General features: G+C 35.5%; 1 protein-coding gene across 3 annotated transcripts in view; it reads right to left on the bottom strand.

Moving 5' to 3' along the window:
- NPNT (nephronectin) overlaps positions 1-23,600 on the bottom strand; it is a 76,875-nt gene that overhangs the window by 34,028 nt on the left and 19,247 nt on the right. For 2 of the 3 annotated variants that reach the window (XM_063107626.1, XM_063107624.1), the window contains exons 3-5: positions 9,854-9,946; positions 5,374-5,466; positions 663-782 (exon numbers count right to left, since the gene is read on the bottom strand). In XM_063107626.1, coding sequence (XP_062963696.1) covers positions 663-782; positions 5,374-5,466; positions 9,854-9,946 — 306 coding nt within the window. The remainder of the gene's footprint in view (positions 1-662; positions 783-5,373; positions 5,467-9,853; positions 9,947-23,600) is intronic. The other variant, XM_063107625.1, reaches the window with a different exon arrangement.

Below are 23,600 nucleotides of genomic sequence, written 5' to 3'. Positions count from 1 at the left end.
AGTAAAAATAAAAATTATTAATTGTGGACATCGTATGAACACAACCTCAATTTAATGTTCAGTCTGCAGAAAATTTTAGAGCATTGTCCATCTTATAAATACATCCAAATGATAGTAGGAAACACCATACATTTCTTTTTTATAAAGATAGACATAAAGTCTACTTTTCTGGTATTATATTCATTTATTTTTCATTGAAAAGTTTTTTTAGAAAAGTCCTAGACTATTATAAAAGTCTAAAAGTCTTTAGACTATTATAAAGAAATATAAAAATGAAGCAAGAAGGTATTTATGAATATTGGATTCTCTCTGAGCAATCCCCAAATAGTCACTAATGTTCTTTTTCTACCTGGAATAGTTCTGTGCCCAGATAGAAGATAGGGATAAACATGTTGGAAAAAATGTTAGAAAATACATTTAGTTTTGTAATTTCTGTTCCAAATACCATTTCCAAATCAATTTAATATTGGCATCCATGGTAAAAGAAAGTTATACATCTAGAACAGGCACATCTTATTTTGCTTTCCAGTTCCGTAGGCACACATATAAACACACGCACATATTCTGTTTAGGAGGCGTGGGGAGGCCATTTTCACAAAGGTATGCTACCAACAGAAATCAAGCCCAAAGCACTTATAAAACAGTTAAGATTCTTGACATACTTGAGCAGGACCCATCCGGCATAAGCATATATCCATTGAGACAGTAGCACTTGTAGCTGCCATAAGTGTTCATACACCTGTGCTTACAGGGCCGAGGCTTCAGGCCACATTCATTTAGATCTGAAAAGAATGTGGGTTGAAGCAGAAAAATCACAAAAGATCAGAAATAATGTAAAACATTTAAAATACTTCGCTATATCAAAAAGTAAAGAAGAAAAGTCAAGCTATAGTAACCATTTACATAAGAGATAAAGCTTGTTCACATAATCTTAATTTGAATCTTGGTTAAACTAGGAGAGGCCAGGAGCCCCCTGACTTTTATGAATCTCTGTCCATAAAGGATCAATAGGAAGATTCTCCTCACAGACACGGGCCTACATTATCATCCCTAGAAAGAGCAGCATAATAAGCTCCTCGTGGACAGAAGGGCTATATCATCTATCTGACTGGTGATATTCTCAAAACATCTGGGTTCTATGACTAGACTCACTCCTGACAGTGTGATTTTACTCTTTCAATGTCTTCTTTTCTCTGCTTCAAGAAGATACTACATGAGCATATTTTACTTCACAGTAAGTATACGGTTTTAAAACAGCAGACTATTTTGACCTCTCCAAAGGAGAGCTGCATATTCAGAGGATAAGAACTGTGTGAATTAAAGCCTTTATTCTTGTGGTTTATCTTATTAAATCTTGTAGATCTATACTGACCACAGATTAAATCAGAAACCTCAGTTTCCTACAAGGGTACTTCAAAAAGTTCATGAAAAAATAGAATTTCCATGAAATTTTGAAGTACCCTCATACTTCAGCAATGTGTTCAAAAAACTAAATGAACTTAAAAAAAATCCCTCCAACATATTTTCATTCATTTGACAGTTAAAAAGGGCATATGGAAATACTAATGTACAAAACATAACAAACTATCAGTATGTATTTTAGGTTTATTGGTTTAAATATTTATATTTATATTTATATTTATATAAAATGAATTAATGAATTCACATTATGAAAATTTCCAACCCAAGTTGAACACTGCCTCAAGTGAACATAAAACTCATAACGACAAGTAAACATTGAAATACTAATGTCTAAAATATAGACTTCATTAAAAAGAAATGTAACCACATGTTTATTTTGTCTGGAACCACAGCATAAGTACCTGATTAACTTAATTATCTATTAATTCATGTCATTGAATAAGAAATATAGATAATACATCTAGTTATAAAGTTGTTTTCAAATCTCATCAAATTTAAATCTGACCTGCTCATTTAATCGTAATATGTATATTTCACTTAAAACCACCAAGTTACATTATATTTTAAAACTACCAAATAATTATTGCGTCTGAAAAATTTTTCATATCTTACTGAATTTCAAACTTGTTATTTTTTTCTACCCTCAACACAACTGTAGAGATCCCCAGCTGGGCAAAGCCTGGAAAGGTAAAATCAAGTACCTTTGTCATCATCTCCTATACTTTCTTCAATTTTCTATTTTATTGTCTCTTGCCCATCAAGCGTTTTCAAACAGAATCACATTTAAAAATATTTCCAAAAAAATTCCCCATAGATGGTGCTTTGCAGACTACAGTATAAAAAAAAAAAAAAGGCTGATTTCTCCCTTTGTTAAACAAAGTACAAATCAAGGAGGAGTGACTAAGAAAGAAATTCTCTCCTCTTCTCATATTCTTCTACCTTGTATTTCAATATTTATTAAAAATTAGAGTCGGGGAATCTTTCTCATCTTCTAAAAGGAGGTAATTACCATTCCTAATACGGTTCTGCAGAGTCGCACCTGGCTTTGATAAATCCCTGACTGATATTATAGTAAACAGTATTTAAATCTGAGTACATTGTTAGAGAAAGGCTTTATGTTTTAAATATTTTTCTGCACTAAACAAAAATATAGCAAGACAGCACAAGAAAACCATGCAGCGCAACTGAATTCTATACCTCAAGAAAAGGTTACTATTATTATTATTTGTGGGGAGCAGCTGGCTGGTATGGGGATCTGAGTACTTGACCTTGGTGTTATCAGCATCATGCTGTAACCGATTGAGCTAGCCGGCCACCCCAAAAGGTTATTGATGGATCAAAAAAAACTGTCAACTAAGAATCTCTAGGTTTATTTTTAAAAAGCCACAGAAACTTCTTTGAGTTCCTGATGTGAACTGGTCAGATGTTTATAGCTCCAGGCAACTCATAAACAAGGAGTATTTATGCTGATGGCAATCTCTTCAGACACTATGTCCCAGCTGAGGCAACTCTTCCACAACCTGGCTCCAGTCTTGGCAAATAAAGGGCCCCTCGGGATGGCTACGGGAGTCTTCATAATTGGGGCTGCTGGCTACGGAATCTTCAGATTGGGGCTGCTGGTTGTCTTAGAGAACGGCTTCAACCCAAATTTATACTTCCCTTCCCATGCAAAAAGCACTTTGGGGTTAAGAATTAAAGGGAAACTAAAAGGAAATAAAGACATATAAGCTGTCACAATACCAAAAAAATTGGAAATCACTCTATGAAATAATTTGGAAAAGGAAGAAAATTTGCAACATTCAATGGGTAAACGTAGAGACATTTATTGGCTACTTTACCTGTTATTAATCTGACACATAAGCAATGTGGAAAGCAATTTGAGAAAGCTGTACTCTAACAGCTGTTGATGGGCTGGATGACATTCCCTGACAGGTGGCTACTGTTGATATCCCCAGGGACTGATCATTGTCCCATCTGCCTGCCACAAGCAGGTGTCTCCTAAAAACTTCTCACTGACCTTAACAAATACCATTGCAGAAATTATGCAAGAGGATTCCACAGTCATTGATTATCAATATTTACCAAATATCAGACTTTTGCTAAAGCAGGGAGCAAAGGATTAAATCCATCTGGTGTCCTGGTGAGGAACCTTTATGTCCTCAATTTTCTTGAGGGTTTCTATTTCATAATTATGTTACCTTATTTTCTTTTTGACCTAATGCCTCATAAAATTGAGTTAAATATTTGCTGCTTCCAATAACTGCTGTATTTATTATCACAATCTGTTGAACTACAGTCCTAGTAACTCTTGTGTTATTATCAAATTAAGTCAGAAATTTAAAAATGGCACTTCCAAATTATAAATGCCCCTATAATAAGAAGCAAAACAATATAAAGACTAGGAAAACCCTCCTTGGTCACACTCTCTCGTTGAAATCTTAAAAGTTAGTAAGAGAACCTAGAAAATAAAACTTCAGCGTTTTTATTTTAAATTTACTTTAATCTTGCTCTTTCTCTGGAAGTTTATAATGTAATATAAATTATAAGGAAAATCTATAATAAAAAGATCTAATAAATTCTATCACACACCTATTTGTCACACCAAAGAACAGAACTTTACTATTAAACCACTTACATTCAAATGCTTTAATGATCATGTATAAAATTCTTAAAGAGAATCTTTAACAAAAGGAGTATACTTAAGCAGGATGGTGGATTCAGGACCTTGGGTGGGAGAACGGGGGCAGTAGGAGGAAACTGGTCCAGAACAGAAATGCAAGCTGCAAAGCATTATTATTATACTTCAGGAGAAAAAGAATTAGAAATTTGATTAGCATGCAGACACTGAAAAGTAGCTTGAAAAATCTGGAAGAGATTCATTGGATAAGATAACCCAATGGAGTTTTAAGGAAAATAATCTCTCATTTTAATGCAGTTAATGCTTTTTCCCCCCTTTGATGCTTAAACTGGACAATGTTTCAGAACTCTAGGATTTTAAATTTTATCTGACTAAAGTGGAGGTCATAAGCAAACAGATGTCAATATGTGAACTTCCATAGGTTTTACTCTTCAAATTATCAGTGGCCTTAAATTAATCATATTGCCCTAATTCTTTATGCAGAAGACATACAAATGCATCAAGTTCCCTATTAGCAGAGAGACAATAATTAATAATTTAAACGATTTTAATTCAGTTATTCTAAGTTCCTTAACCTCTGAGTGGATGAGGAGTAAAGTCTCTTAGAAGAATTCTAAAATTGTGCTACCACCTTACTTTTCTACAAAACTTTCCAGCACAATAAAGGCATTAATATTTTTGGTATTTCTATTCTCACACCAACTCCACAGGCAAATAGGGCAGGGATACTATCCCCATATTACTGACTGGTTTACTAAGACCCAGAAACATTAAATAACTTGCTCATAGTCAAACAGCTAGTTAAGTTCCGTCCTGCAACCACAACTTACGTATTCTGGTATCACAAAATGTACACCAAAAAGAAAGAAGCTAATGTATGGTTTGATTTCCAGGTAACCTAAAACTCAAGTAACCTCAAATAAATGGTAGCGGGGAACAGGACTTGATCACTTCTAAAATCTACTTGGTAAAAGGTATCAAAACCCCAATCTCAGTTGCTTTGGAATTCCTGACTTTGCCTCCATATGAGAACAAAAGTCATTTTGCTATCTGATTTTTAGAAAGTTTTAAAACCCAGAAAAGAAGAGGAAAAGCAATGATACTTGATGCAATAAAAGGACAGTGGAGGCTCCATGCTTTTCAGAGCACAGAGAATCAGCACCAGATGGCAATTCCTGCTGCTTGCTTCACATGCTCAGGGCTGAAGATTGGGCACTCCAGGGCTAGTCTTCAGAACATTTGCAAGAAGTGACACAATTGCAGGAAGCCGTGCAGGTGGGAGGAGCAGACCACCTGAGACAATGCACGCTCACCCCTTGAAGGTAAACTTGTGGCTTGATGATCCGGGGGTTGGAAAAGAGGCTGTTCACTGCCTTGGTCAAGAGGAGTTGGGTAGAAGTGCTCGTCTTCACACCAGGAAGAAGGTAATAAGAGTCAACTTTGAACTGATGTCATTTTTAGCCCTAAAAATCTTTGCAAGTATACATTAAACAATTACAGAAAGCTGGTGGAGTTTTAAAAGAATGCTTTAGATATTTTACAAACAATAGTTTCTAGTTCTTTTGGTTTCTCTTTTTCTTTAATTTTTATTTTCCTAAAAACTTACTGTTGTTATCTTGCTTCCCAAGTACAACACACATATTATAAATTGACAATCTATCATTCTCATACCATTGAAACAAAAACAAAAACACCAAAACAAGAGATGGTCATTTTTTAAAAGTATAAAGTCATCAACAGAAGAAAGAAAACAAAAAACAGATTGTACTAATATTGGTTACAATCAATCTGCTCGGTTTAGGGACACTGAAATCTTAAATGACCAACTTAAGATTTTTTTCGTATGTTATTATATCATACAATAGTAGTTTAAAATACTCTAAAATTATGCACAAACTTGTGATTTGTATAAAGACCTTATTTGAATAATAGCATGATAAATCATCAATGTTTTTATTCAAATATAAGAACTTATGCTACATTTAGATCATAGTTAATGAGAACATACATAAGAAGCTTTATGCAAAAAATGTGAACTGTTGCCATTATGAGCTTATCAAAATGTTGTAAGATGGATGAGACTCCAAAGCAGAGTCAAAAAGGCGATCATATTGTTTTGAGACTATTGTGTTATTAACAGCCAGTTAAACTTCCAAATCAAATAAACATTGGTTTCTGGGTTTGAAACTATACATCCTTCAAAAAGTAAGAATGCAGATATCCACCTTAATATCAGGGTTGGAGCACTTAGATTATTGTGCTTAGAGAAGCAATTGACTTTCAGATGTAACCAGTCCACCAAAATTTAACATCTGGTGCTGTGCTAAAGGAAACTGATTCTTTACTTGGTATGAAGAATTCAATATATAAAATATAAGCCATGCCAAAACATTAGTCATTAATATTTATAACTTGTTTCCTCTAAAATTATTATAAGTACATTGTGAATTCAAAAGAATATCTTTCATTTCTGAAAATATGCAATGATATGCTATATTTACATGGTAAAAATCATCCTCCAATGGGAAAGTTATAAAAAGATTATTATCTATAATTCTTTTTTGGCTGGGGGCAAAGAGGATTTGTCTGGAGCACAGAGACTCAAGGATGGGGAAAATATGCATAAATAAAATTACAGGAGAGAGAGAAAAAAAAAAAAATTACAGGAGAGAGTAAGGGGAGAACAAATTATCAAAGAGGATCTTGCCAGCATTTGAGTTAGAATTTCATCTACTGTGAAAGGTACCATGTACCTTAAAAGGATGTTAATGATCAGTCTAAACCTGTGATTTTATACCTGATGTAGGTGTGGCAAATCCAGAAAATGACTCAGAGGGAAGAGCAAGCCACCAACAGCAGGTCACAGTAAGCCTGTGACGAGGGTGTGAAATTAAGTCAGTTCCAAAGTGCAGCTTGCCCTGCTATTCTGGTTGCTCCCCAGGCAGCTCTAAAAGCACTTCTTAAGTACTTGTCACTTATTCAAGCTGTTTTCTACCCCCAGCAAGTTTCCAGCTGGTTATTTCTTAAAATGTAAGTGTACTTCAAAAACTTCATGGAAAGATTTGTATTATCTTTTAATTCTATTTTTCTATGAAACTTTTGAAGTACCCTCATACATAACTGGCAACAAAATTCTTAGTGAATACTTGCCTTATACCCGAACCTACTTTTACCCAAACACGAATGTCCAGCTGTATGAAATTATTTCAAGTTACTTTTTCTTGACATTTCTCTCCTCGAGAAAAAAGAAACCTGTTTGATTTCTTATATCTGTGAGACATGTCTACTTTATTAAAATGTGTGGGCCTGGATAAAAACTGTGTTGGTTAATTTGTTACGTAGCGGCTCTAGACCATTTGCTCTAATGACTTTAATGGGGGTCTCTAGGCAGCTGTCACACTTATCCAGGTCCCTCACGGCAGCCTCTCTCAACCTGATTGGGCTCTCAATCCACGAATTCAGAAACTGTCTAAGGTGCCATACTGGACAATTCATGCAACTCTTTCAAGATCCTATGGCATTCAGGATCAAGAATCATTATAGAAAGGAGTCATTCATTTAACTAATATTTACTGTACACTTACCATGTGCAAGTCACTTTAATAATAGTTTTCAGGAACTCAGATATAAGGCAGACACCACAAAGGGTTCCTGCTCTCAAGGAGCATAAACCTTTCTATCAGGAACCTGTCACAACTGCTTTTTTTGTAAGGAGGACAAAGTAAGAGTTGATTAAAATACATAGGTTTATGCTAAGCTAGAGTTTTATCTTCAAGATTGGACTTAAAATTATATTTTCGGTATCAGCACTACTTTTGCAGATGTAAAATCCCATTTTGCTACTAGTGAAATCCTCTTCTCCCTAAGGAATATGGTTTGGAAAGGCAAGATATTAACTCAATACATTCCAGTTTTTCTTTAAACAAATAGGTATATGTTACAGAAGATATTACATAGTAAACTGGTTTTTCAAAAATAAGAGATACCCAGTGATGGAGCCTTGTTCCAATAACAGTTTTAGTGTCTTTGAATCATGTTAAAAGTTGATGTAGATCCTGCAAATAAATTTAAAAGAATTTCTCTACAATCTCAAAAGTAGCTTCTCTTAAAAGTCTTCTTTATATATATTCCTGACATTAGGACAACAAAGTTTTATAGTCTGACATATCAATGAAACCTCTGAGGGTTTATGTTCACCACATTTAAAAAAGAAGTATACTGAGATTCTAAGATGAACACTAATAGCTCAGTAACCAAACCTAACATGCTGCTACTTGTGAACTTAGGCTGGGGAAGGAAAATCAAGTAGATTTTTAAATGAGCAAACTGAGATAATACGAGCACCACTTATTTCAATAGACCACCCAGGTACGTTTGGTAAATTCCAAATTTAAAAAAAAAAAAAAAAAAAAAAGTAGTAGTATAAGATAGAGAAGAAGCGCTGGGAAAATAGTAATAAATCAAAGAACAGGTAATACAGGAACACACTTTAGAATAACAGGTTCTCCTACCGTTTGGGACATGTCATATTTTACTGGCATGAATTTTATCTAACGGCTCATGAATAATTACAACACTTTCAAAACTCAGTGTTCTGGATAATTGTAAAAACTATGTCTATAAATCACTAGTTTACATGACTCACCTCAAGGTCCTGGAATTAGATATTGAAGAACAGCAGTGCTTCAACAATATCATTTCTGTATCAGATGAGGTCAATAAGTATCAATGGGATAGTTAGACATCACGTCATTGTGATAGAGAGTATTACTTTAAGAAATAAGAAAATTATCACTCTTATTTTTTTTAGGGAAATCTAACCCTAACTTTTCTTTATTGCTAGCTTTTTAACTACTAATGGTAGAAATTTTTGGCTGAAATTAATTAAAAAGACAAGCTTTGTCTGACTTTTTAGCATGAACAGAGGATCACATTTCCAATTATACATTCTTCATCCAAAACTAGTATGATAGAAAGAATATGGATTATATAGACAATAACTCTAAGTTAATATACTAGCTCTTTTACCAACTGATTTTATGAACTTAGGCAAGATATTTAATATTCCTGAGCTTCAGTCTCTCCAAATGACAAATGAAGTAATAATTAATAAGTTACTATTTATAGCTTAATTATAATAAACAATACTCCATCTCCTAATGTTTTTATAAGGATGAAAATTGGTAATATATATAAAATATGTGGGGTACTGTGAGTGTTGGATTAATCTCTGCTTTTATGAGCAACTGTTGATTTTCTTTTTAAAAATCACTTGCTAAATTAATCAACATTTTTATTTCTTAGAGGAACATTCCAAACTGGTCAGCAGTTGAAGATTTAATCACAGAATCAAAAGGCTTAGAGTTGAAAGGAATCTCCAAATTTCAAGTCAAGTCCCATACCTGACTTCTGGGGAACAGTAGAGGGGAACAGTAACTGGTTGGTGTCTGAGGAGGTTAACAATGTGCCCAAGGCTTCCCCACTAGTTAGTGGAAGAACAAAGAGTACCAGAAGGTTTCTATATTACCTATACAGTGATTTTCTTCTTCAAAATACATTTTAATTAGTATTAGAGAATAAGAATAAGGGGATACAGTTTGTTTAGTTGTCCTTTGATAAAACAAATTTTACAATATTTACCATTATTATATTTGTATCTGTCAGCAAAATGACAGGTCACATAGTTGGGAAAAATAGCTATGGAACGTAGTTTGGGATGAGAATTAAATATTCTTAATTTGGCAGGAACAGAGGTAGCTTAGATTGTGTATTTATGTCAGACTGTTTTCCTACCTTGATTGCAGGTTTTTCCAGCATACCCAGGATGACACTTGCACTTGTTTGGCCCAATACACTCGCCATGCTTGCATCGTGGTTGGCACACAGCTGTGAAAAGAGGATATCACGCATTATTTCTAGGTCAACAGCACACCAACCCTATAGCATAAATGTCACAAACAAGCTTGATAATAAAAGAAACACCTAAGAACTTACAACAAAGCAGAAGTGTACAAAGTCACTGTTTCCTATAGACAACTGTCTTCACACAAACACACATACCTGTTGTGTGTGTGTGTGTGTGTGTGTGTGTGTGTGTGTGTGTGTGTGTGTATGATGTGTTTGGGGCTGGAGAATTTTCTGAACTTGAGGACAATAGTCAGAAAAAGAAAAAATAGATAAAACTATGTGTTTGTCAATAGTCATAACTTTACAATAACTTGCAACAACAATTTCAAACTCATTCTCTCAAATACACTTAAAAAGTAATTCTTAGTACGAAGATACTGAGTATGTATGAAATCCAGATAAATTTCCAATTAAGTAATAAAATAATTATTTTATTGGAAATAGTGTTTCTAACCATGAAATGATTCAAAATGAAAAAAAAATAAAACTTGACATTTTTTATAACTTCAATTCAAGGATATTTCAGTCACCTTCATCTTTCTTAACCCTAAGATGCATTACAACTTCTCTTCAATCTATAACAGCCTTTCTATGGCTTATCATAGCAAAGAAAGTTCTGTTTGACAGTTACTCTCTTTCATCAACTGAGTTCCACTTCTCTCAAGACCTCAAACTGCTGTATACCATCACTCAAGTTGTTTCACAGACTAATTGGAATTTATCCTGTTTATTGCATAGCAGTAGTTCTCAACTGGGGGTGCATTTGCCCCTTGGGAACATTTGGCAACATCTAGAGACATTTTTGGTTTTCACACTGCAGAGGGGGTGTTACTGGCATTTAGTAGCCCAGCACAACAAATTATCCAGCCCAAAATGTCATAGTGCCAGACTGAGAAACCTTGCTTTACCAGATATGTTCATGGTTCTCCGCCAAATTCTATAATAGATGAAAAATAATTATATAGCTTGGGTACTGGTCTCAAGAAGCCTATGATCGAGATAAAGAGACAGGTTTTTAATTCAAGGCAACATTTATTTATGAAAAAAATGGGTGGAATCTAGGAAATCTGTGAAGAAATCATCATATAAGCAGATCCATATAGATTTGTACAGAAAACTTCAGAGAAGGGGCCTGTGTTGGATCCTGAAGCATGAGAAGACAGAGGAGATTACAAGGAGAAGTGAATTAGACAGCAAAGCAGACTATTATTCAGTTAGGGTACACTCACGAGGCCATAGACTAAAAAGACGGTAGGTGCTGGTGAAAGAGTGAGAAGCAATCATAGGTGAGTGGTATTAGATGACGATGTTCTCCCTAAACATTAGACTGAAGAGTCTACACTTTATCTGTAGGCCATTTTGTAAAGTTTACCATCATCTGCAGAATTACCTGGTAAAAATCAAAGTTCTGGAAATATTAGCATGGTGATACCATGTAGGATGGACTGGAAAGTGTCTAGAGGCAGAGACAGCAGTTAGAAGGCTGGTGAAAACATTCAGGTCTGACATGAGAAAGGCATGATTTGTGTTGGCGAGTGGAAGAGACAGGCTTCAGTAACCACTGAGTGAAGAGCAGATAGGCCCTAAGAACCTAAGGGAAGGAAGTCAACAATGACCCCGAGTTTTGGAGCCCCTGACACCTGTTCCTTCCCATAATAGCCCATGCTCTTCTTCATTCTGGGATATGCTCCCAATTCCTCTCTGACAATTCTCAAACATCATTTCCTTAAAAACTCCAACACTCCTGTAAAACTGACATACATGTTGTTTTTGCTTTCTACATTTCCTCACTCAGCTCTCACTTACCCTTCCCTCACCTGCATTCCACAGTGCTTATTTGCTAATTTTACTCTCAGGCCTTTCCTGCCTGTTTATTTGTCACCCCAACTAGACTCTGTACCACTACTAATCCTTAGACAGTGCTGTGCAGGAGGTTCAATTTAAAAGCTTGCAGAAAGATGAGCAGAGTGTAAATGGTAGAGAAATATACTTGGAAAAGTCTTAAAATCTGATTTTAGACATGGCATTAAATGCCAAGAGAAACAATTTCATTCAGATCTGTGAGAAGAAATGAATTCTCTAGGAGGCCCTTTCAATGCTACCCTTCAGTCAGTTGTATACCTGGTAGATGGTTTATATGCAGTTTTTAAAAAAAGTCCCAGAAGCAAGCCTCTCTGTGTAATTTCTGGACCCTATCATCAAGAAATATGAGTTTAAAAAATTTTTTAATTTTACCAAAAAAAAGATGTTCCATAAATCTTAATGTTTATATATAAATACAATCTGAATAATCAAGTATCGCTGAGGCACACAGAATGCCACATTTAAGAAGAAAAATTAAACATCTTAGAATTATTAAATGCAAGTCAAGGTAATAACCTCCTAAACTAATTGCAATTTGAAAATATCTCTAAAAACATAAAGAAGTAGTTTAGAAAATGCCACCTAAAAACATGAAAAAGTTTACTTAGAAGAGGACTCTTCATGACAAGATTAAACTTGAAGGCTCCAGGCTGAGTTGCCCTTTGACCCCCTGACCAGCTTGATGACCATCCATTTATTTATTTAAAGCTTTCAGGTGCTTTATAGGAACAGAAGTTTTTGTTGTTCTGCTCCCTTTTTCTTTGTTTGTTCTCAGCAGAGTGCTCTAATCTTGGGCACATCAAATGCACACACTCTAAGAGGCCATAACTGTTAAGGTTTCTTACATGTTTAGGGGGTCAGCATTTTAAAACAAACTGCTGTTTGCACTTCCAACTAACAAACTATACAGAGAAGTGACCAACAACCCTTCGATTAGCCAGCAGCTATTAAATGTGATAGGATGCTCATAAAGCTGATATAAACAATTTTTTTCTTCTTACAAAAAGAAAAACCTTAGAAAAATGTTGCACAAAATGACTTTCTCCTATTCTCTTAATGGCATTAGGTCTGGAATAAAATTCAAAAAACATATATAAAATATTTCTTAGGTACAATGTATTATACTAGGCAGCGGGGTGGGTATGAATCACAGAGGATATGAGAGTTAACTGTGGAACTGTAACACATTGGCTAAACCATGACAAGGGCAATGGCAGAGAGATGAAAGAACAAAGGGGGTGGCTAATAAGTATAACTGCAGGGCCTGGAAAGGCCTCATGTGTGAACTGTGATCTGAGCAACGTGTTAGAGGTAAGAAGAAGTTAGGATAGGAGTCAAAAGCTTCTCAGCATGTGAACAAATTGGTGGGGGGAGATAGGAAAGGGTATTCTCAGTGAGTGCAAAGTGTTCTCACAATGTAACATGCTTAAAAAAGGGGTTGAGATCAAAAGAAAGTCTAAGACAGATGACAAAGGCCTGCTGGATTCTTACCAACATCTATCATTCCCTTCTGCTTTAATATAGAATGGCTTTTCCATTTTGATTTTTTTGAATCAGGGATAAGTTAGCAATGGAAAACTACACTCCCTTCCTCCTTGGCAGATATCGGTAGCCAAATGACTAAATTACGACTAAGTGGTATGTAAGCAGAAGTTATTGGGTGGGGCTTTTGGAATGCTACTTAAAAGGGGGGCTAATGTATGCCTTCCTCTGCCTTTTTTTTTCTTCCTAATTTAGAACTAACTTTATTTCACTTAAATGAACCAGTTCACAGTACATATTGACCTTGCTAAAATCTTGCTTTTAACTGTGTGTATGAAAACACACTTACGGGGCTGGCCCGTTAGCTCAGGTTGAGTTCCCCATAACGGCCAGCCAGCCCCCGCCCCTCCAAAAAAGAGAGAGAAAACATACAAAACCAGCAGTAGATAAATGATTCAAAAACATTAGTATGTCCTTCCTCTGTTTTCTTGCCTGGAATATGGAAGTCATGGCTGAACTACAGTGGCTTCTTTATGACCACGAGTTGATCTTGAGAATGAAAAGAGGATAGAGCAAAAGGTATAATATTAACCCTAAATTGCCATCTTAATAATTTAGGGCATCATTCTTTGTGTCACTGTTACTTGCAGCCAAATAAATTCACAACTGATTGTCCTTGAGCACTAGGCTGTGGAATCTGGACTCAGTCTATGTTTATTATCAAGCCAGCAAAGGTTTTCTTTGGATAGACACTAAGGATAGAAGTGTTTTGACTAGATCCTAGTACAGAAATAAAATTTGTCAAATTTATTTTATACCTATAATACCTATACTCGTGAGAATGAAAAATAACTTCATTTCTACAGTTAAATAACTAGATTAGAAAGTACATACTCATTTCAAAACTAGAGTAAAATAATTCCCAATTCTATGTAAACTGGTCCACCTTTTGTGTAAACTGGCCACCTTCTAATAACTCACTCCTCTGTGAGCTCTCAGTGGCCAATACAGAAAAAAAGAAAAAAGAATAAATGATCCATTTTCAGTGATCCATTTTATAGTGGTCTTCTAAAACATCCAAAGGAGACGATGCACTTGATTTGGAGGCAACAGTGTGCCCATTGGTGCTACAGGTTAATCAGAAAAGGCAGCATTGCTTCTCTGACCTTCACGGGGTTCAGAAACAAGAAATCTGGGCCATATTTGATGGTTTACTGTCCCTGGCATCCACATATGGTTTAGCAGCTCAGTAAATAAAAGCCAGGTAAGGATCACAGATAATCAATGAATGACAGATTTTTCCCCAGAATTCAATTACCAGAATTCAGCCCACATAGGCAAAACATACTCAAAATTTACTCTCTCAAATTCCTCCCAAGTGCCCGTAAAATAACCTCTAAGTCATTGTTTTAACTAGAAAAAGAAACAAGTCTCAACTGGCAAAGCAAACCTGCTCAAGCCTCTTCTGTTTGAACAATCTAAAATGTTACTCTTAAAAATTCATCCTAACTGATGTAACTGGGGTTCTGAGAGCAGGACAGTATTTTCTAACTTTGATATAAGTTGTGAGTTATCAAATAAGTTAGGAAAAAATTAAATACCTACATCAGTTCTATAATGTTTCTTATGTAAGCTAACCACACTGGGAGTCAAGTGCCAACATTTGAAAAATAAGGACATGTTGAGATGCCCAAGCAGATGGTGGCTCTGGAAGGTGACAAGGAAAAGCCAACCCAACCACAGTTGTTGTTAGTAACTTGAGAAGGATTTTCTCAATATAAATAAGATTGTCTTTAGAGTACTGAGAATCCTGGTAATTTTTGCAATCTACATCATGTTATTCAGACATGGCACCACAGAAAGCAGAACAAAGAACCTTGTCCTCCAGGTTATGTTACTTAGAAACAAAGGACTAAGATACATGCAAGGGCAGGGCAGAAGAATGAATAGATACAAAACTGGAAGATTTCAGAGAGTTCTCATTAAATCTAACAAGCTTCACAGAATTCAGATATGGACAAATTCATGTGAAGGGAACAGGAAAACAGGATGAGGAATACCTTTGTCAAAAAGCAATTGGCCTTGGAAGAGGAAAAGTTGCTAAAAGAGGCATGAAACAACTTACTGCTATATTAATAGGACCTGGAAAGAATGAAGGCAGAGTTTCACAGGGCTCCAATGGTAAAGGGTCCTGAGACTTTGCATATCACATGTAGAACAAACCCAGAGGAAATAATCCTACTGTCTAAGATTTCCAGAGGAAAACCAATTCTCCAGCTTTTCTAATCTGAATTTCCTAGTTCAAAACTAAATTCCTGCTGCAGTAAAAGCTGAATAAAAGTGCCTCTGATTGTTACCATTATAAAATACTTTCTATTAAATGCTCTCATGAATACAGAACTCAAAACCATTTTATATGACTGACTGAATCTATCCATATTAGGCAGGAGAGAGCCAGACATTGTCTTCATTTTACCAGAAGACATGTGAAAACACAGAAGGTTAAGTGACTTTACCAAATTCAGTAAAAATTCCTTATCCCAGTTCCATGCTTAATCCACTAGTTCCTCTGATGGTCAGAAAAAGACCAGAAAGGCCAGCATTCCAAGGAATTTGGGAGAACAGAGTGAGATTATAGTAAAACACTAATTGGGAAAGGATGAGAGGGGTGGAGAATGTCAGTGGTGATTAAAGGCAGAAAGGTATTTTAAGTTACATTTACAGGAAGAAAAATTTCCAGTAAGAGCACAATCTATAATTTAAGAAAACTAAAGTAACCCTACTAGAATATTTTAAAATAAAATAATCTCTGTACTCTGTTGCTTGTTTTATACAGATGCTGAATTTAGTACCATTAAGAAAGTACAGAATTATCTCTTTTGAAGTGTTGCTACATCTAGGTTTTTGCTTGTTTGTTTTTTGCTTTGGGCCCCACATTCTATTTAACATTATTATAATTAAGAATTTAACTAATCACAAACAATAGTCAAAAAGTCAAGGTCAATGAATAGATGGTAATTTAGAGCATAAAGTTAAAATAAATAAGGGTTTCTGGTCCTTAAAATCTTGCCTCCCAAGGCCTGTCTGACAATAACTTTTATTTTTGTCTTTAGGAACATCCAATTCAGATACATTTCTCATGAATCTATTTCCTCTATCACTGTTTAACTTTTAATTCCTAATGGCCCAAAGAAATATAAGTGGCTGTATCTGCATCTTTGCATCTTAAGCTAACTTTTATTTACCATAATTAAGCACTACCCCATTCCACTTAGAAAATCTTCCTCTGAGCACTATTGTCGTTTTCAGTTTAGTTGGAATTTTAACTTTTTCTTTGTTTTCATTTTGATAGAATGGAATTTAGATTACTGCCAAATCAGACTTTAAGAACACATAAGAAAATGTTACTATTTATTTGGAAATGTGAGTAAGGTTTTTTGTTTTTGTTTTTGTTTTTAAAGTAGAGTAACAGTAGCAATGAGCACACCCAGCACCCAGCTCTTTGTTTCTAAATACCATTCCCCAATAATAGGAATGAAGTCTGGGACAGGGAGGCTGGAAGATGTTTTTTGTGGCAAAAGGAAGGAAGTACTCAGAGAATGGTAGACGCATGTGAAAAGGACACAGAAACTGGTTTGGAGGAGTTCCCAGTGACCAAATTTGGGATCCTTTGACCATCAAAAAGAATAAAGACAGTAATTAATAACAACTGAATAATAAAAGAATCCATGTGTCCAAATTGATTCTAAAAAATAAGAGGACTTAGCTCCTCTTTACAGAGGAATGCCAGCTAATATGTAGAAGGAATAATAAAATTTGATAAACACAATTTTACAACTACTACTGAAATAATTAATTTGAGGAAAGATTATCCATAGATGTTAAAATTTTCACTAGCTGAAAGTTTATTGGGGAACAGGATATTCAAACAGTCTCAATGTATCACCCTACAAATTACTTACTAATTACAAAGAACAGAAGGTGCCTTTCCGTGGAGAAATCCAGTGGACACCACCTTAATCAAATGATAAAATTTAGCATCATCAATAATGGGAAAACATTATTTGTAATGACATTATGTGTAATGGGAATATCATATTATCACCTCTGTAATATTCTTGAAAAAACACTTAACCTGAATCTAATGATGCAGAAACCACAGACAAATTTAGATTATGGAACATTCTACCAAGCAAAGATATACATGCTTCAAAAATGTCTTTGTCAAGAAGCAAAAAAAAAAAAAAAAAAAAAAACAAAAAAAAAAGAAAAACCACATAAAAAATTATTGGGAGTATTGGGGAAATCTAAATATGGACTACTTATTACATACTATTATTGTATCTATGCTAAATTTCATAAATGAGATGATGATATTGTGGTTTGGTGGTAAAAATGTCCTTGTTTTTAGAAGATGAATGTGGAAGTATACAGGCATGAAGCACCACTATGTTTGTAAGTTACTTTCAAATGGTCCAGCAAGAGAAAGAGAACGTGTAAAATGTTAACCATTATAGAAGAAGAGTATATAGGTATTTACTGTTCTTATTCTTTCAACTCTTTTGTGGATTTTTAAATTTTCCAAGAAATGGAGAAAATGTATATACTAGTACAGGAATATAATAATATGGATACCTTGACAAATATTACTGTGAGCTGTTGTTCACTTTTCAATGTACTTAGAGAAGGGATTAAAACCACAGACGCTGTAGTTAGACTGCTGGAGTCCCAGCTCTACCACTTAGGAAATGTACAACCTACGGAGATTGCCCCGCTGCTCTCTGCTCTCAAATGCAGATTGCAGTTGAATCATGGGAACTTGTCAGCATTGCCATTTTTTAAAAAAATAGTAAACCCACATGATTCATATAGAACTTACCCATAGGTTTCTTGAGAGGATTAAATGAGAAAACTCAAATAAAGTTCTTAGAACAGTAACCATCTCCTAGTAAGAGCTCAATAAAATGCTAGTTATCATGAGGATTATGAGGATGATGAGAAGGAAAAGGCTCAGTGTCTAAGACACTATAGCAAGAACTGGGGATATAAAAATGAATGAGACCGGGGCTGGCCTGTGGCCCACTTGGGAGAGCGTGGTGCTGACAACACCAAGTCAAGGGCTTAAGATCCCGTTACCAGTCATCTTTAAAAAAAAAAAAATGAATGAGACCAAATGATCATCTTCAAGTAGGTAAGTCCAGTAAAGAGAGACAAAAGTAAGCAAAGAGGTCTGGATAACAGATGCACGTAAAGTACACAGAACAGGCACTGATTAATTACATAGGCTTAGGAAAGTCAGAAAAGGGTTTGGAAAGGAAGTAGTGCTAAAAGAAATTCTTTTAAAAAGGAATTTTTTTGTAAATTTACAAAATATTTGATTTCATAATGTAAGAATTCATCAAGATATAATGAAACACATTACAGAATTTCTTTTAGTTGAAAATTACCATATTTGTTTTATCTAAAGATATGACGCTCTAATTTTGAGGTTTACTGAGGAAGCATCACAAAAGGCCAGAAAACTTTAATGTAACCGTCACCACTTTTTTCAGCAACCAAAATCCCTATGTTTAAAAGAATCACTGATATATAATAAGCTGAACTATAAACTATTTAAAAAATGATATTAACTTTGTGACTGTGCATAGACTAATATGATGCAAGGCACTTGACACTTTGGCCTTCTGTTTGTTTTTTAGAGGAAAACATTAATTGTTCCCAATTTATCTGATGAAGAACCTTAAACAGAAATTTGAAAACAACCTAAATATCCATCAGTAAGACTGGTTAAATAGGTGATGATGCGATGGTCTTTGTGCCTTCAGTCCAGGCCTAAACTGCTATCAGAGGGGCCTTGCTAAGTCATGATTTCAGCATGCTGTTCTCCTCCGTATACTCATTCATTGGTTTCCCATCAGGTTATCTCATCATACTAGTTCAAACATTTAGTATGGCATTCAATACGACATTTCATGATTTGACTCCTGTCAATTGCGCCAGCCTAATCTCCAATCACATCCATAGATATACCAAATCATTGTAGTTCCCAGGAAATAATACTCTCTGACCCCTCCACACTTTCACATGGAATGCCCTCCCCCTCTTGTCTGCTGGACTAATGTCTAGATAGGCTTCAACACTCAGTTTAGCCAACACTATCTCCAATATTTGCATTAGCTGTTCTGCTGAGTTTGTAGCCCTCCTCAGTGCATTCACAAGCCTCTGTGCATACTTCTGTCATAAATTACATATATATACATATCTCACACTATATTTTCATAGTTGTTTTTCTTACCCAGCTCCCCCACTAGACTTTGAGCTTTATAAATACATAATACCTGCTCTGAAATAGTGTACAGATTCCTGACAAAGACAGACTGACAGGTGTACAAGGTGTTAAAAGAATACAGAAGAAAGAATTTTTCTGCAGGGAGGCAGGAGTAGGAAAGATGCCAGGAAAGGCTTTCAAGAGGAAATGTGAGCTGAATCTTAAAAGATGAGTAGAAATTCACCATGTGGATGGGTGAATGGCCTTTCACTCAGAATGAGCAGCATAAGAAAAGCCAGAGAGGCATAAAGCAGTAGAAGGTCTGGAAATGCCAGGACAGTCCACTGTGACTAGGTCCATATAGCAAAACATTGTCATTCAAAGATAAGGCAGCTGTCAGCCTGAAGAGCCTTGTACTCAGAGAATCAGGATTCTATCCACAATTGTGAACAGTCAATGGATTGTAAGCAGTAGATGACACAATCAGATTATATTTATGTGTTTTCAATCACATAAGTTGATTTCTTTTCAGAACCTGAAGCAAGAGTTAAGATCTATGACATGTAATAAGGTCATAAGAGGGGCAGAGAAATTAAATACATTCATTTTCCTTGTAAACTGCCTTTCTTGAAAACCATAATCTGTTTATAAAATTATGTTTTGTTCTTTTTTTTAATCCCTGTTATATAGAAATGCCTAGCCCTTATACCTTTAAAAGTACACTGAACTGAACTAGGCATTGCAGAAGCTGTTACCCTGGGTATAAATATGTATAAGACACAGTCCTCACCTTCCTAGAACTAACAGTCTAGCAGAACAAATAATATAGATCCACACATAGCCACAATGTAGGGCAGTATGAGATAGGCTCCATGCAGGTGTTTTACTAGAGAAAGGAGAGATTCCCTGCTGTGAAGGTCAGAAGGCACAGAGGAAAAAATCACATTTTAACTAGGACTTGAGGCAGAGCTGATTTTCAACACATTGAGTCAGGAGAGAATATAAACCTTAAAAAAGTGTGGTCATTCATTCCTAAAAATGATTCACTTTCAGTCAAATATTTGCTTAGAGTTAGGAGTGATAGTAACGTAAAACAGAAAAAGCCAACCAAAAGGGAGAAAAGATATAATGTCTGTAAGGATGACTTTTTTTTCAGCCCTTAATATAAACAAATGTTGAATTATTAGTTTCTTCTGACTGTGGGCCAAAATGATAAACTGCAAAGAATTTCTTCAAAGAATTTTAAACTATTAGATAACATTTCAGCAGATGTGGTACGTAGCTGTTTACCTGTCCCACATTCTTCTACTGTTTAGAATTGATCCTCTATGGAGGTAGTTGTGGCAAATATCAATGCTGACTGAAATTGACGAATCAGAAGGAAGGAAGGTTTGAGTAGGACAGTGGTGAAAAGAAATCAAATCATAGCCTGTGCCAATGTTCCGATCTCACCCCAGAATCCAACCATCTATCAAACCTCTCCACTTCAGAGTCTCACGAGCACTTCACATATAACACACCCAGAATGTGTCATCATCTGCACCTTCTCCAGTGTTCTCTAGCTCACTGAATAACACACTAGAAACTTGGGAGTCATCCTGGATTCCATCTTCTTCACTCTTCACAACAATCACCACCACCACAGCTACCATTTTACTGAATGTGAACATGAGCCAGTTACGGAGCTAAGTGATTTGTAAGTATTTTCTCATTTGATCCTCATAAAAAATCCTATGAGGCAGGGCTATTATTTACATTTTACAAAAAAAGAAGCTACAGCTGAGAAAAGTTAGATACAATTTTTAGTGGCAGCCAGGTCTGTCTGCAAAGCCTGTGCTCCCCACCACTGCCCTAATGCTGCAGGCCTCTCCATTCTTTCTTTTCAGTATCTTTCAATCCCTATCCTTGTCTTTGTTCCCACCACCACTAAACATCAAGCCTTATTTCTTACCAAGGTGATTATAACAGCCTCCAGTCCTGAGCCTCAAGTAGTTATTCTCCAAATTGCCAGTGAGGAAGTTCAGAAATTGGACCTGGAACCTCAAATACCTTCTAGTCCCAGGCATTTGCCCTAAAAGAAGTACGCCCCACGGTGAAATGGAACACATACTTCTTCAAAATGGGGCAGCTACTTAAGAAGCTCCAGACCATAGATTCCTTGCAGCAATACAGAGCTACTGACTGTTGAAAAACAAAGCCTCATATCCATGTTTCCTGTGAAACAAGGGCAACTATTTCAAAAAATGTAAAATCATTCTGAGCAAAACTAAATTCTCCTGAATGCTAGATCTGACCCATTAGCTCTAGCTTATAGCCTCCAAAATAGTATGTAATTTCCCTGCTTAAAATCTTTACAGTGATCCTGTACAACTTTGGCATAAAGGCTAATCTAATTAATATGACATCAAAGGTCTTCTATAAGCCAGCCCATTCCTATTTCTCCTACATATAACTCGCTGCTGAATTGAGGTTCTTACATTTCCAGAAATGTGCCCCTCACTTTGGCTTCTGAGGTTTTAAAGCATTTTTCTGTCTGCACGGGCTACCCTTCATTTGATTTACTTATCCCTCAGAATTTAGGTGGGCCATCACAATGCCATCACTGCTGGTCTGGGATAGAGCCCCTGAGATATGCTCTTGCACTATCCTATACTAAAACACACCTGTATCAAAAAACACCTCATCCAGTACTGAAACCATCTGTGGGCCTTTAACACTGATAGTGAACAATATAAGTGTCAACAGCTTCATTTTATTGGGTTGTCATCCACAGAAGTTGGCTCAGGATCAGGCAGGTAATAGCACTCAATAGGTATCTATTGAATGAATGAATCAACGGAACACCACTAAGTCCATGAAGTCTTCCTTGATCTTCCCCAGCAGGAAGTGATTCATCTCCAGAGCTCCCTCAACTCTTTATCCCTAATTCTTTCCTATTTTAGAATCACAGAAGGAGTAAGAGTCAACTACCTTATCAAATTGAGTTCCTTGAAGGTAAGGACCCATGTTTTATTAATTGTTATATCTTTCTAGCACCTAACTCAGCTCCTTGTCTCTAGTAAGCTCTCAAATGTTTGTCTGATAAGTCACAGTAACTCTAAATACTAAGATTCATGATTCAACTCTATTTCCTCCCAGTTCTTTTTCCAAGTACAAACACTACACCAAAACCATTCCACTGTGAATTTTGCAGATGGATATTATTAGAGAAATGGGAAAGAAATTATTCAGAAGCACAGACAGCTATCCAATGAAAGTTTTTTTTTAGAAATGAATAATTACAGAAATTTTCTACTTCCAATTAATTATTTATTTCCAAAATATGGACATGGTAATAAAAAATGTATTTATAAGAATGCTGTATTGTGTATCCTATGATGGACTCCAGTAAAACACAGTTCAGAGTTCTCTATTTGTATTCTATATATTGACTACACACTAATAATAGCAAATATTTATCAAGGACTGTTCTGTAGAAGGCATTCTACTCATGACCAGCAACAATCTTGCAAATTAGGTTTAAAGATTAGGAAGTTGAAGCTCAGAAAAGTTAAATAAAATGTCTAGTTTCTCATAGCCGGTAAGTCACAGGCACAGGTAACAAAGCAGGCATTCTATGCTTTCCTTAGCGTTGCCCTCTAACCTCTGGCACAGCTCTGCTAGTCAATCCTGTAACTGACAGTAACTATAAGATATATATGCTTTGATTTTTTTAAAGTCTCCTTTAACAAAGAAATTCCTTAACTTTTATTTCTAGCACTATCAATATTGTTTCCAAATGTTTTTATTAAAATCCTACCTTAAAAACGTTTTCTATGACATGTGATAGCATCCTTCATCAATCAGTTTAAAGTACATTGTCTACTTAGTACCAATTCCATTAAACATTAGAATTTCACATACTTCACCAGAATTTTTCACTAAAGTGTCATGGGGTGATTTGTTAAGTGACATTATTCACTGCCAAAAATATTAAAACAAGGAACACGTTATGTTCCCAAACAATAGCATGAATAACCA

The sequence above is a fragment of the Cynocephalus volans genome, chromosome 9, assembly GCF_027409185.1.
Source record: "Cynocephalus volans isolate mCynVol1 chromosome 9, mCynVol1.pri, whole genome shotgun sequence".
Lineage (NCBI taxonomy): Eukaryota > Metazoa > Chordata > Mammalia > Dermoptera > Cynocephalidae > Cynocephalus > Cynocephalus volans.
Note: the sequence above shows the minus strand (reverse complement) of the source record. Positions and strands in the feature narration are given on the sequence as shown.